This window comes from Ursus arctos, chromosome X, assembly GCF_023065955.2.
Source record: "Ursus arctos isolate Adak ecotype North America chromosome X, UrsArc2.0, whole genome shotgun sequence".
Classification (NCBI taxonomy): domain Eukaryota; kingdom Metazoa; phylum Chordata; class Mammalia; order Carnivora; family Ursidae; genus Ursus; species Ursus arctos.
The window spans coordinates 41,600,632-41,616,095 of record NC_079873.1 but is presented as its reverse complement, the minus strand read 5'-3'; the positions used below and the strand labels follow the sequence as shown (position 1 = coordinate 41,616,095).

The 15,464-nt window shown below is 41.6% G+C and overlaps 1 protein-coding gene across 3 annotated transcripts in view; it reads right to left on the bottom strand.

The window, feature by feature from the left end:
- The window catches only part of CCNB3 (cyclin B3), a 61,975-nt gene that overhangs the window by 21,252 nt on the left and 25,259 nt on the right, over positions 1 to 15,464 (bottom strand). For all 3 annotated transcript variants that reach the window (XM_044389408.3, XM_026513436.3, XM_057311530.1), the window contains exons 5-7: positions 11,203 to 14,119; positions 10,211 to 10,306; positions 8,893 to 8,985 (exon numbers count right to left, since the gene is read on the bottom strand). In XM_044389408.3, coding sequence (XP_044245343.2) covers positions 8,893 to 8,985; positions 10,211 to 10,306; positions 11,203 to 14,119 — 3,106 coding nt within the window. The remainder of the gene's footprint in view (positions 1 to 8,892; positions 8,986 to 10,210; positions 10,307 to 11,202; positions 14,120 to 15,464) is intronic.

Below are 15,464 nucleotides of genomic sequence, written 5' to 3'. Positions count from 1 at the left end.
TCTGGGTAGCTCAGTCAGTTAAGCATCCCAGAGTCCTGGGATCGAGCCCCGCGTCAGGCTCTTTGCTCACTGGGGAGCCTGCTTCTCCCTCTCCCTCTGCTGCTCCCCCTGCTTGTGCCCTCTCTCTCTGTTAGATAAATAAAATCTTTAAAAAATACACAAAAATTAAAGTTATAAAAACACTACATATGTTTTCTAAAATTGTGATTCTCTATCCAAAGGTGTACATTAACATCATTTGTGGAGCTTTATAAAAATATATGTGCCCCTTTACCCAAAATATACAAAAACACCAATTCAAAGGTATACATGCACCCCTATGTTTATTGCAGCATTACTTACAATAGCCAAACTATGGAAGCAGCCCAAGTGTCCATTGATAGAAAAATGGATAAAGATGTGGTATATATACACAATGTAATATTACTCACCATAAAAAAGAATGAAATCTTGCCATTTGCAACAACATGGATGGAGTTAGAGAGTATTATGCTAAGCGAAGTAAGTCCATCAGAGAAAGACAAATACCATATGATCTTAGTATGTGGAATTTAAGAAACAAAACAAAGGAGTAAAGAAAAAAAAGAAAGACAAATCAAGAAACAGACTCTTAACTATAGAAAATAAACTGATGGTTACCAGAGGGGAGGTGGGAGAGGGGGTGGGTTAAATAGGTGATGGGGATTAAAGAGTACACTTACTGTGATGAATAAATTAAAAAATTTTAAAAACCTAATATATAGAGATATAGCTACATCTATATCTACATATATCTACATTTATCTATATCTATCTATATCTATATCTATATCTATATGCATGCCTGGGCCACACCTCCACAATTCTGATTTGATAGTATGAGATGGGACCTGGGCATCTGTGATTCTATGATCCATGCACTAGAGGTGAACCCTTAAAGTAGAAGACCACCACTTTAAGTGGAGGAATCATGTACACACACAAATATTAACAGTGTTTGTGAGTTGTGGGATCACAGGTAATTATAATTACTTTGCTATAACAAATGTGAATTTTTGTGCAATAAAAATAACAACAAAAGCTTTTTTAAGTGGGGTGCCTTGGTAGCTCAGTTGGTTAAGCCTCTGCCTTCAGCTCAGGTCATGATCCATGGTCCTGGGACTGAGCCCTGCATTGGGCTCCCTGCTCAAAGGGAGCCTGCTTCTCTCTCTACCCCTTCCCCCTGCTTCTGATCTCTCTCTCACGCTCTCACTCTCTCTCTCTCAAATAAATATATAAAATCTTTAAAAAAAAAGCTTTTTAAAAAAAATTCAGTTCATCATTCCAGCTAGTAGAGATATTTTATCTCTGATACCCATTTATTTCCTATCCCCATTCCTAGTCTCATGCCATGCAATATTTGATGAGTATATCTTTTCTGTTCTCATTTACACCACTAATAAAAATGCTGATTAGAACAAAGTCCACTGGCAATCTTCTAGAAATATCCTTCTAGATTAATAATGATCAGTAATCTTTGGGATCAGGAGGAGTTAAGATGGCGGAGGAGTAGGAGACACCTTTTTCAGCCGGTCCCCCGAGTCGAGCTGGATAGGTACCAGACCAGCCTAAACAACCACGAAACCAGCCTGAGACGCAGGAAGATGCATCTGGATCTCTACAAATGAACATCTCCAGCGCCGAGTATTGAGGTACGAAGCGGGGAGTCATGAAACCGTGCACAGATATCGGAAGATAAACGGAAGGGGAGGGAGACGCCATGTTCAGGCGCGGGGAAGCGGTAGCCACCTGCCCAGGGGAGTGGGCGGACTCGCGGTCGGCACCCGCGAGAGAGCTGACTGAGACCGTGAGCCGGGTGCGCGCGCCACCAGGCATCTCGCGGAACACCGGAATCCCAGTGTGCTCACTGGATCCAGACTGAGACCGGGAGCTTCCGGAGCGCGCGCGGGGCAGCTGGCGGCTGGCGGTGTTAGAAACACAAAGGACAGAGACGCGCCGGCCCTGGAAGTGAGGGCTGGGACGCCGGGTGTGGGGCGCACATCCCGGGACGCTGCAGGGTTGAGCAGCACCAACAGAAACAGAGTTAAAGTGGCCAGAACATCAGTGGAGAACGGGCCGCAATCCCTCTGTTCTGTGACAGAGGCTGAAATTTGGCCGCTGCTGCTCAGAATAGGCACAGCAAACCGCCAGGGAAAGCCGCCAGAGAAAAGCCTGGAAATACCGGCTCAGAGAGTGCCCATCCCCATCCCCCCTCGCAGGGGACACGGAGACTCTACCCAAACAGGGTTGCCTGAGTATCGGCGCGGCAGGCCCCTCCCCCAGAACACAGAAGGCAGGTTGAAAAATCAAGAAGCCCACAACCCGGGCGCATGGGTGGCGCAGTCATGGAGCGCCTGTCTTCGGCTTAGGGCCTGATCCCGGCGTTCCGGAAAGGAGTCCCTCATTGGGCTCCTCCGCTGGGAGCCTGCTTCTTCCTCTCCCACTCCCCTGCTTCTGTTCCCTCTCTCGCCGGTTGGCTGCCACATAAATAAATAAATAAAATCTTTAAAGAAGAAGCCCACATCCCTAAGATCCCTAAAAAACAAGGGGCACAGCCTGGGACCCAGTCAATAATTTGGGCTCTGGACAACCCCGCAACCTCTCCTCATCAGAATGACAAGAAGGAGAAGCCCCCCTCCCCCAGCAAAAAGAAGACAGTGAGTCTGTGGCCTCTGCCACAGAAATAATGGATATGGATGTAACCAAATTATCAGAAATGGAATTCAGAGTAATGATGGTCAAAATGATGAGAATTGAAAAAACTATTAACAAAAAGGTTACTGAGAATATAGAATCCCTAAGGACAGAAATGAGAGCGAATCTGACAGAAATTAAAAATTCTATGAGCCAAATGCAGGCAAAACTAGAGGCTCTGACGGCCAGGGTCACAGAAGCAGAGGAACGGGTTAGTGAATTGGAGGATGGGTTAATAGAGGAAAAAACCAAAATAGAAGCTGCTCTTAAAAAAATCCAAGCCCACGAATGTAGGTTACAGGAGATTACTGACTCAATGAAACGATCCAATGTTAGAATCATCGGCATTCCCGAGGGGGTGGAGAAAAACAGAGGTCTAGAAGAGATAATTGAACAAATTGTAGCTGAAAACTTCCCTAATCTAGCGAGGGAAACAAACATTCGTGTCCAAGAGGCAGAGAGGACCCCTCCCAAGCTCAACCACGACAAACCTACGCCACGTCACGTCATAGTGCATTTCGCAAATATTAGATCCAAGGATACAGTATTGAAAGCGGCGAGGGCAAAGAAATTTCTCACGTACCAAGGCAAAGGCATCAGAATTACGTCAGACCTGTCTACACAGACCTGGAATGAGAGAAAGGGTTGGGGGAGCATATTTAAAGCTCTTTCAGAGAAAAACATGCAGCCAAGGATCCTTTATCCAGCAAGGCTAAAATTCAGAATTGATGGAGAAATAAAGACATTTCAGAATCGCCAGTCATTAACCAATTTCGTAACCACGAAACCAGCCCTACAGGAGATATTACAGGGGGTTCTATAAAAGTAAAAAGGCCCCAAGAGTGATACAGAACAGAAAGTCACAGCCAATACAAACAAAGACTTTACGGGCAACATGGCATCATTAAAATCATCTCTCTCAGTACTCAGTCTTAATGTGAATGGTTTGAACCTTCCCATAAACGCCACAGGGTTGCAGATTGGATAAAAAGAAATGACCCATCCATTTGCTGTCTACAAGAGACTCATTTCGAACCCAAAGATGCATTCAGACTGAGAGTAAGGGGATGGAGTACCATCTTTCACGCAAATGGACCTCAAAAGAAAGCTGGGGCAGCAATTCTCATATCAGAGAAATTGGATTTTAAACTACAGACTATAGTTAGAGATGCAGAAGGGGACTATATTATTCTTAAAGGAAGTAGTCAACAAGTGGATAGGACAATTATAAATATATATGCCCCAACAGGGGAGCAGCAAGATACACAAGCCAACTCTTAACCAGAATAAAGAGACATATAGATAAAAATACATTAATAGTAGGGGACCTCAGCACTCCACTATCAGAAATAGACAGAACACCCTGGCAAAAACTAAGCAAAGAATCAAAGGCTTTGAATGCCATACTTGACAAGTTGGACCTCATAGATATATAGAGAACACTACACCCCAGAACCAAAGAATACTCATTCTATTCTAATGCCCATGGAACATTCTCAAGAATAGACCATGTTCTGGGACACAAAACAGGTCTCAACTGATACCTAAAGACTGAAATTATCCCCTGCATGTTCTCAGACCACAACGCTCTGAAATTGGAACTCAACCACAAGGAAAAATTTGGAAGAAACTCAAACACTTGGAGACTAAGAACCATCCTGCTCAGAAATGACTCAATAAACCAGGAAATCAAAAATCAAATTAAACAATTTATGGAGACCAATGAGAATGAAAATACAACAGTCCAAAACCTATGGGATACTGCAAAGGCAGTCCTAAGGGGGAAATACATAGCCATCCAAGCCTCACTCAAAAGAATAGAAAAATCTAAAATGCAGTTTTTATATTCTCACCTCAAGAAGCTGGAACAGCATCAGAGGGACAGGCCTAATCCACGCACGAGGAAGCAGTTGACCAAAATTAGAGCTGAAATCAATCAAGCAGAAACCAGAAGTACAGTAGAGCAGATCAACAGGACTAGAAGCTGGTTCTTTGAGAGAATCAATAAAATTGACAGACCACTGGCAAGACTTATCCAAGAGAAAAGAGAAAGGACCCAGATTATTAAAATTATGAATGAAAAAGGAGAGGTCACGACGAACACCATTGAAATTGGAAGGATTATTAGAAATTTTTATCAACAGCTATATGCCAAAAAACTAAGCAATCTGGAAGAGATGGAGGCCTTCCTGGAAACCTATAAACTACCAAGATTGAAACAGGAAGAAATTGATTTCTTAAACAGGCCAATTAATCATGAAGAAATTCAGCCAGTGATAAACAACCTTCCAAATAACAAAACTCCAGGCCCGGACGGTTTTCCTGGGGAATTCTACCAAACATTCAAAGAAGAAATAATACTATTCTCCTAAAGCTATTTCAAAAAATAGAAACAGAAGGAAACCTACCAAACTCATTCTATGAGGCCAATATTACCTTGATCCCCAAACCAGGCAAAGACCCCCTCAAAAAGGAGAATTACAGACCGATTTCCCTAATGAATATGGACGCCAAAATCCTCAACAAGATCCTTGCTAATAGAATCCAACAGTACATTAAAAGGATTATCCATCACGATCAAGTGGGATTCATACCTGGGATGCAAGCGTGGTTCAATATTCGCAAATCAATCAGCGTGATACATCATATCAACAAGAAAAGACTCAGGAACTATATGATCCTCTCAATCGATGCCGAAAAAGCATTTGACAAAATACAGCATCCTTTCCTGATTAAAACCCTTCAGAGTGTAGGAATAGAAGGTACATTTCTCAATCTCATAAAAGCCATCTATGAAAAGCCTACTGCAAATATTATTCTCAATGGGGAAAAGCTGGAAGCCTTTCCCTTAAGATCAGGAACGCGACAAGGATGCCCACTCTCGCCACTATTATTCAACATAGTACTAGAAGTCCTTGCAACAGCAATCAGACGACAAAAAGGGATCAAAGGTATTCAAATCGGCAAAGAAGAAGTCAAAATGTCTCTCTTCGCAGATGACATGATACTCTATATGGAAAACCCAAAAGAAGCCACTCCCAAACTATTAGAAGTTATAGAGCAATTCAGTAACGTGGCGGGATACAAAATCAATGCTCAGAAATCAGTTGCATTTCTATACACGAATAACGAGACCGAAGAAAGAAATTAGGGAATCCATCCCATTTACAATAGCACCAAAAACCATACGTTACCTTGGAATTAACTTAACCAGAGATGTAAAGGACCTATATTCTAGAAACTATAAATCACTCTTGAAAGACATTGAGGAAGACATAAAAAGATGGAAAGATATTCCATGCTCATGGATCAGAAGAATTAACATAGTTAAAATGTCCATGTTACCCAGAGCAATCTACACTTTCAATGCTATCCCGATCAAAATACCGAGGACATTTTTCAAAGAACTGGAACAAACAGTCCCTAAATTTGTATGGAAACAGAAAAGGCCCCGAATCTCCAAGGAACTGTTGAAAAGGAAAAACAAAGCTGGGGGCATCACAATGCCGGATTTCGAGCTGTACTACAAAGCTGTGATCACAAAGACAGCATGGTACTGGCACAAAAACAGACACATAGACCAATGGAACAGAATAGAGAGCCCAGAAATGGACCCTCGGCTCTTTGGGCAGCTAATATTTGATAAAGCAGGAAAAAACATCCGGTGGGAAAAAGACAGTCTCTTCAATAAATGGTGCTGGGAAAATTGGACAACTACATGCAAAAGAATGAAACTTGACCACTCTCTCACACCATACACAAAAATAAACTCCAAATGGATGAAAGACCTCGAGGTGAGACAGGAATCCATCAAAATTCTAGAGGAGAACATAGGCAGTAACCTCTACGACATCGGCCAAAGCAACCTTTTTCATGATACATCCCCAAAGGCAAGAGAAACAAAAGATAAAATGAATTTATGCGACTTCATCAAGATTAAAAGTTTCTGTACAGCCAAGGAAACAGTCAGAAAAACTAAGAGGCAGCCCACGGAATGGGAGAATATATTTGCAAATGACACTACAGATAAAGGACTGGTATCCAAGATCTACAAAGAACTTCTCAAACTCAATACACGAGAAACAAATAAACAAATCAAAAAATGGGCAGAAGATATGAACAGACACTTTTCCAATGAAGACATACAAATGGCTAACAGACACATGAAAAAATGTTCAAAATCATTAGCCATCAAGGAAATTCAAATCAAAACCACACTGAGATACCACCTTACGCCAGTTAGAATGGCAAAAATAGACAAGGCAAGAGACAACAATTGTTGGAGAGGATGTGGAGAAAGGGGATCCCTCCTACATTGTTGGTGGGAATGCAAGTTGGTACAGCCACTCTGGAAAACAGTGTGGAGGTCCCTTAAAAAGTTAAAAATTGAGCTACCCTATGATCCAGCCATTGCACTACTGGGTGTTTACCCCAAAGATACAGACGTAGTGAAGAGAAGGGCCATATGCACCCCAATGTTCATAGCAGCAATGTCCACAATAGCTAAATCGTGGAAGGAGCCGAGATGCCCTTCAACAGATGACTGGATTAAGAAGTTGTGGTCCATATATACAATGGAATATTACTCAGCTATCAGAAAGAACGAGTTCTCAACATTTGCTACAACATGGACGGCACTGGAGGAGATAATGCTAAGTGAAATGAGTCAAGCAGAGAAAGACAACTATCATATGATTTCTTTCATCTATGGAACATAAGAACTAGGATGATCGGTAGGGGAAGAAAGGGATAAAGAAAGGGGGGGTAATCAGAAGGGGGAATGAAACATGAGAGACCATGGACTATGAGAAACAAACTGAGGGCCTCAGAGGGGAGGGGGGTGGGGGAATGGGATAGACCAGTGATGGGTAGTAAGGAGGGCACGTATTGCATGGTGCACTGGGTGTTATACACAACTAATGAATCATCGAGCCTTACATCGGAAACCGGGGATGTACTGTATGGTGACTAACATAATAAAAAATCACATATATATATATATATATATATATATATCCAAAAAATAAATAAATAAATAAATAAATTCACACACACACACACACACACACACACACACACACACACACACAAAGTAATCTTTGGGATCAGTTTTACTTATGTAAGATCTACCCAAATTCTACTTTTTTAAAGATTGATTTATTTTATTTTATTTTATTTTATTTTATTTGAGAGGGTGGGGGAGAGAGGGGCAGGGAGAAAAGGAGAGAGAGAGAATCTCAAGTGGACTCCCCGCTGAACGCAGAGCCCAACGCAGGGCTTCACCTCACCACCCTGAGATCATGACCTGAGCCAAAACCAAGAGTTGGACACAACTGACCTAGCCACCCAGGCATCTGCCAAATTCTATTCTTACCTAATTTACTATTCTTCATTAGTTTCATAAGATGAGAGGCATTTTCATGCTTTACTGATATCCAAATATATCATGTCTACCACATTTTCCTGGTCTGTTATTTTAAAGTGACCCTGAACAACTCCTCTAGTACTCAATAAAGGATATTAAACTCTATTACCTTTTCTTCCCAATAATATAGTTAAGACTCGTCTGGGCATAGCCTATGCCTTGTATTTTCTTGCAAACTCCATACCAAGCCATTCAATTCCATTCATTTGACAAATATTTATTGATACTCCACTATGTGCCAGGTACTGTTCCAGACTCTCCTTCCTTTGTGTAAATAATTAAGTATTCATAGCAGTATTCCCTCAACATCCAACCCTGGACAAATAGCTACCTGCCATGTCTGGTCCTGCCATGTCTGCCATCCTGTCCTCCCTATTACCGATCTCACCCTAAGCTTGAAAGACTTTGTCACTGACCCCTATCCAAAGCACTAGACAGAATTTTACAAAATTTTGAGAATGATTAAACTATCATACCATCATTGCCTTTTCTAGAAATAGTCTCTCCTTCTGCTGGGTTCTCATAGTATCTTATGTATAACATTCTTATAGTACCTAGTGTATTCTACTTTTTATTGTACTTCTCTGTCTGCATGTCTTATCTTGCCCTCTAGATCATAAGCTCCCTGAAGGCAAGAACCATGGCTCAGCTCTGTAGACCCAGAAAATTTTTACCATGCTTGGTACCTGGTGATACTGAATGAATAATCAGTAAAGAGAAGAGCAGCCCCTTAAAGCAGCAGTTGTCAGGCTTACCTGCACCTCTACCAACCAGTCCACAAGAATGGCCCTCATGCAACTGCTGATGTCAGTCTGCCTGTTCATGTATTTTTTAAGTATGAACTTTTCCTGGCAGCAATAAAAAAAGAAATATTAATCCATAAACTCTTCTTATAGTTCAAAAATTGTAACTTAGGAAAAAAATACTTGCAACTAGTAACTCGGAAAAAGAAATTGTAACAACATAATTAACTTCATAAGTTCTAACTCATTATTTTCAGCTGTATTAGATAGGGGCAGATCAAAGTCTCCTTTTCCAGACAAGTCCTAGTTATCCTTGGGAAATGAATGCACATCATATTCAAGCGTTAGAGCAGATATGGAGGAGTCCAGGGGGAATATGGAATATGGGCAGGAATACACCTATGACTAGATGAATACCAAAGAGGTTCTGCCCCTTCTTTGCAATTCAATCTAAAGCACAATGCCATGCTGTGTAGAGCAGTGCTTGGCAAACTTTAACACATATACCACCTGGGGATCTTTAAAATTCACATTCTAATTTAGAAGGTCTGGGTGGGGCTAGGTTTCTGCATTTCTAACAAGATCCCAAGTGAAACTGACACTGCTGAGCTAAGGCCCACACTTGTAGTATAACAAAGTTATCCCTGACTTCCTCCGAGCTATAGTAGAAAAAGTGAAGGATCTAGAGTCAGTTAATCAAACATTATGTCTCTAGAGAAAAGACAAGATATTCATCCTCCCTCTTATGCATGGCCTGCTAAAAATTTTAGTCGATAGATAACCTTGGTCCCATCTGTTCCGTTGAGAGAGAGAGAAGAAAATTTGGAATCAATGATTTTTAGTGGTCAAGGAGACTGGCTGATTTTAAAGGATGAAGAAAATGTCACCAGGTTGGAGAGTGATTTTACATATGATGCCAGAAACTTGCATAGAAAAGGGAAAAGATCTCTAAGAGCAGGCACTCAGAAGAATATTATTTTTGTGTCTGAGACTGTCTCCTCAACAATTAGAGGTCTTCAAGGTAATCAGACTTTTAGCCCATATCCCAGCTCTACCATATACTAGTTGTGTGATTCTGAGCAGTTTCTCCAATCTATAAAAAGGAGATAATAGTATCTACCATCATGAAGTTATTGGGAGAATTAAACAAGATAATGTCTATAAACTCCTTAGCCCCAATGTCTAACTTAGAGTAAGCTACCAGTAGATGCCAGTTATTGCTGTTATTATTTTAATCATTATTACCATCCCTTTCAACTTGCATTTGAAGGATGGAATGATGAGGAAATGAGACCTAGAAATCCTTCCCCTCCAACAGCCACCTACATACCTCTCTCTCCTTCATGTAACTGAAGATATCCTTGGTATATATTGGGTTGAAAAATGGATCACTGTGGTTCTTGTCAATATCCTCCAATGGGATTATCTGCTTGGAAATCACCAAAAAGGTATTAGGAGGAGAAAGATTCCAGGGAAGGCTTAGCACATACACATAAAGGATGCACTCCTTTCTTCCCACTGTCGTCTTCTGCTAAGGTTCCTCAAGCGTCATATATTCTGGGCCACAACAGAGCACTCTGTGGTCCTTCCATCCTCATACTGCTAAGTGACCAAGAAATGTTTAGTCCTTCTTGTACATGCCTGCTCTGCCCTAGGAACTAGGCACCATTTTTACAGGTAAGCTCAAGACTCTCCAGGAAAAACACGCTTATTTTACTATTTCAACTTACATCACTTATCTTCTTAGGTCACTTGTTTTGTCCCAGTGCTTTGATCTAACCCAATTCATTTTCTTGGTAGCCTTTTCCTCCCTTCTACATCTCTACCCAGTTTCTTTTGCCTACAAGAGGGGTATTTCTCCTCCTGCTTACCAAATTTCATTCCTTCATCCTTCCAATTTTCAACTTAAACACCATCTTCCTTGTGAGATGCCTCTGTGGAACTTACTCACTTTTCACTGGAGTCCACCGAAATGCAGATTGCAATTAATAAGAAAGGCAATTTCCACACACACACACACACACACACACACAGAGAGAGAGAGAGAGAGAGAGAGAGAAAGAGAGAGAGAGAGAGAGTATATTCCAGATCCTTGTGGGTATTCCTGGAATAAATTCTTTCTAACTGTTTGGGTGTATTTCTGTGCCAGTCGGAAAGTCAAGAGCTCCCACAGGCCAACCTGATGTACTATAGCTTACTATATACAGATCAATTGCTTAAGAAGGCAAAAAATATATATATATATATATCTCTTTGCTAGCAGCCACCTACAGGACAACAAAGAACACATAATCTAATTTAAGAAGAAAGAGAACAGAATACCTCCTTCTGTGACCTCTTGCCCCAAGGTGAGGAAGGTTTATCAGAACTGGATTCACAAGCACTGGACTCGCTTGTGTTATTGAACTCGCCCACACTGGACATGCCTGTTCTGGATTCGGGGGCAGTGCTGAACACATGTGAGCTGTTTTCAACTTGGAGGATGAAGAAATCTTTGCGAGAGTTATGTTCCTTTTGGGTGGGATTCTCTTGCAAGGCCAATGGCTCCTTCAGGGACAGCTCCTTCCCAGTGGTGGGTTTCTCATTCAAGGCAAATGTCTCTTTGACATGGAATGTCTCATTGAGGGTAGGTTTCTCCTGAAAGGACAATGGCTCCTGGAAGAGGGTCTCCTTCTCACTGCTGGGCTTCTCCTGCAAGGCCAAGGGCCCGCTCAGGGTAGCTTCTTCCTCAACTGTGGGATTCTCCTGCAAGGCCAAGGACTCCCTTGGGATGGTCTCCTCAATGCTGGTCTTCTGAAAAGCCAGTGGTTGCTTAATAAGGGACTCTTCATTGGTGATATTCTCTTGCAAGGCCAAATGCTTCTTCAAGACGAATACCTCCCCCTGAGCAGTGGGTTTCTTCTTTGAAGATAATTGCTTCTCAATGCTTGTTGCCACCTCAGTGGAGAGCTCCTCCTTCAGAACCGATGGTTTATTTAAAAGGGATTCCTCTTCAGTAGTGCATTTCTCCTGCAAAGCCAACAGCTTCTTCAAGGACTCCTCTTTGGTATCAGTCTTCTTCTGCAAGCCCAAAGCCTTCCAGAAGAGGGACTCATCTTTGTTGGTAGGTTTAACATGCAATGAAAATGGCTCCTGAGAAAGGAATTCCTCCTCAGTAGTAGGCTTCTCTTCTAAGGTCAATGGTTCCTTATGATATGATTCTTCTTCAGTGGTGGTCTTTTCTGGCAAGGCCAATGACTTAGTTGAGAGGGACATCTCCTGCAGAGTGGTGTGCTTCTCTTTCAGTACAGATGGATCCTGGAAGAGGATATCCCCTTCAGTTACAGACTTTTTATTTAAGGGCAATAAATTCTTAAAGAGTGACTCTTCTTCAAGGGTGGTCTTCTCTGAGACCAGTGGCTTCTTTAAGAGGAACATCTTCCCCCGAGTGATTTGCTTTTTCTTTAAAGATAACGGTGTCTTGGTAAGGATTGCCTCCTCAGTTGAACACTTCTTCCTAAGTGACCCTGGCTCCATAAGGAAGGAATCCTTATCTTTACCAATCATATTCTGCAAGTCCAACAGTTCTTGGCAGATGGACATCATTATTTGAGTGGCACACTTTTTCTTCTTTAAAGATAAAGGCTCCTTGGTAGAGACTGCCTCATCTGTGGTATCCTTCTTCCTAAAGGGAACTGGTTCTATAAGAAATTCATCTTCACCATCGATATTCTCCTGCAACGCCCCTGGATTCTTCAAAAGAGCCACTTCCCCATGTGTGGTATGCTTCTCTTGCAACACAGGTGATTCCTTGAAGAGAGATTCCTCCTCAGTGGTAGACTTATTTTCAAAGGACAATGGCTCCTTAATGAGTGACTTCTCTCCAGAGGTGACCTGCAATTCTAGTGGCTTCTGCAAGCAGGACACCTCGCCCTGACTAGTACACTTTTTCTTCTTTAAAGATAATAGCTTCTTGGTGGGGGTTGCCTCCTCAATGGTACGTTTCTTCTTAAAAGCCAAAGCCTCCTTTAAAAGTGACTCCTTCTCAGTTAGAGTCTTTTGAAAGGTCAAGGCCTTCTTCGAGATGGACACCTCCTCCTGAGTGGTGTGCTTCTCTTGCAACATGGATGGCTCATGGAAAAGGGACTCCTCAGTTGTGTCCTTCTTAGAGGACCATGGCTCCTTAACGAATGACTTCTCTCCAGAGGTGGTCTTATGCAATACTAGTGGCTTCTTCAAGTGGTACATCTTCCCCTGAATGGTACTCTTCTTCTTTACAGGTAATGGCTTCTTGGTGGGGTCTGTCTCCTTGGTAGTATGTTTCTTCCTAAGGGACATTGGCTCCATAAGAAATTTATCCTTACTATCGTTCTCCTCCTGCAATGCCTGTGGCTTCTTCAAGAGGACCACCTTCCCATCAGTGGTGTGCTTCTCTTGCAATGCAGATGGCTCCTGGAAGAGAGACTCCTCCTTAGAGGTAGGCTTCTTTTTAAAAGACAATGGCTCCTTAATGAGTGCCTTCTCTCCAGAGGTGGCCTTCTGCAATTCTAATGGCTTTTTCAAGTCAGCTATCTTCCCGTTAGTAGTACACTTCGTTAAAGATAATGGTCTCAAGGTGAAGATTGCCTCCTTGCTGGTAGGTTTCTTCTTGAAAGCCAGTGGCTCCTTAATGAGGGACTCCTCTTCAGAGGTGGTCTTCTGCAATCCTAGTGGTTTCTTCACATGGGACACCTTTCCCTGAGTGGTATAATTCTTCTTCTTTAAAGATAACACTTTCTTGGTGGGGGCTGCCTCCTCTGTTTTAGGCTTCTTTCTAAAGTTTGTTGGCTCCATTAAGAAGGAATCCTCTTCAACAGTGATGTCCTGCAAAGCCAAGTCCCCCTGATATGTGCACATCTTCTTTAAGGATAATGTTCCTTTGGTGATGGCTGCCTCCTCAGTTTTATGCTTCTTCCCAAAAGTCATTGGCTCTACAACAAACTCATCATTGCTGTCAGCCTCCTCCTGTAAGGATGGTGGCTTCTCCATGAGGGATACCTCCCCCTGATTTGTGGACTTCTTTAAAGATAATGACCTCTTGAAAAAGCTTGTGTCCTCAGTAGTGAGTTCCTCTTTTAAAATTAATGGTTTTTTGAAAAATGATACCTCCTCAGTAGTGGTTGTTTTAGAGATGGTAGATACCTCCAGAATGTGTGGTTTCTCCATAATATTTGGTACCAAGGTAGTAGAGACTACTACTGGGGAGGGTTCCAGCTTATAACTGTAAAGGAAACAACGCCTGAGTAAGAAGAATGAAGTTCCTAGAATCCTCACCAACCATCTCATTTTGTTGCTATATTTACCAAAGCTATAAGAGAAAGGGATTCAACCTCTAGAGACAGATTAAAGGGTAAAAATCAGTAGGTACCATAGTGAATCAACTAAGTAGCACACTGTAGTTTCCATGGCCTAGGTTCTCACACTTTCCTGAAAAATGTCCCCTAAAATCCATGTTATACTTTACTATATATCAATTATTTCCTTTATTTATATATGAAGTCTTTATTCTAATACCACACTGTATGAGTTATCTGCTCTTATATAAGTCTCCCTCACGAGCCGCATTTATTTATCTTTGTCTATCAGCACCAGGCATGTGGTAAAATGCAGGCTGAAATCAATATTGTTTAAAGGCTTATGAGAAAATTATAAGAGAGACGCTTATGAAGGCTTAGAAGAGAAAGGTGGGCTGGTACTTAATGTTGGTGGTATCTAACCACATTCCCTTCAACCTAATCTATTCATGAGATACTTTCCCAATGGAGAAAATAAAAAGACCACAATAGACATTTTTTCACATGAGTCAGATTCAAAGCTTTGTTTTGAATAGGATTTCAGATCCAATTAGTAACTAACCTAGTGTGACCAAATCACTGGAGGACTTGAAATCAGAATAAGAGAGAATTGAAGGCAAATACAATCATCAGTCTGAACAAGAGTAAGTGCCCCCAAAACTAGATATCATATGATTCCATTTATATGAAATGTCCAGAATAGAAATACCCATAGAGGTATATCCATAAAAGAAAGTAGACTGGTGGTTGCCTGTGGCTGGAAAGGGGTGGGGAAGGAGGGGTAGAGTGGGGGACTGGGAAAGGAAAGGGGCTACTAATGGGTTCAGGTTTTTTGGGGGGTGTTGAAAAGTTCTAAAATTAGATAGTGGTGATGACTGTACAACTCTATGAATATAATTTTAAAAACACTGTGTTGTTGTTGTTTTAAAAAGGAAGTGCCTAGAGCTGTTCCACATGACCAGATAGATTCCAGGTGCCTTCTGATGAGAACTTTTAAAAGTAGTCTTCAGATAATCTAGTTATGATAAAGAGTATGCCTTCTGGAGCTAGACTACCTGGATTCCAATCCTGGCTCCTCCACTTACTGGCTGGGTAACCTTGGGCAAGTTAACTGTCTGTGCTTCACTTTTTTCACCTATACAGTGGGGATCATATTACCTCCTTCATAGGGTTGTTGTGAAGATGAATTAATATGCAATAATAACATGTAAAACAAAGAAGAGTTCAAAACTAACTGTATGCCAATAAATCAGGTAACTTAGATGAAATGGA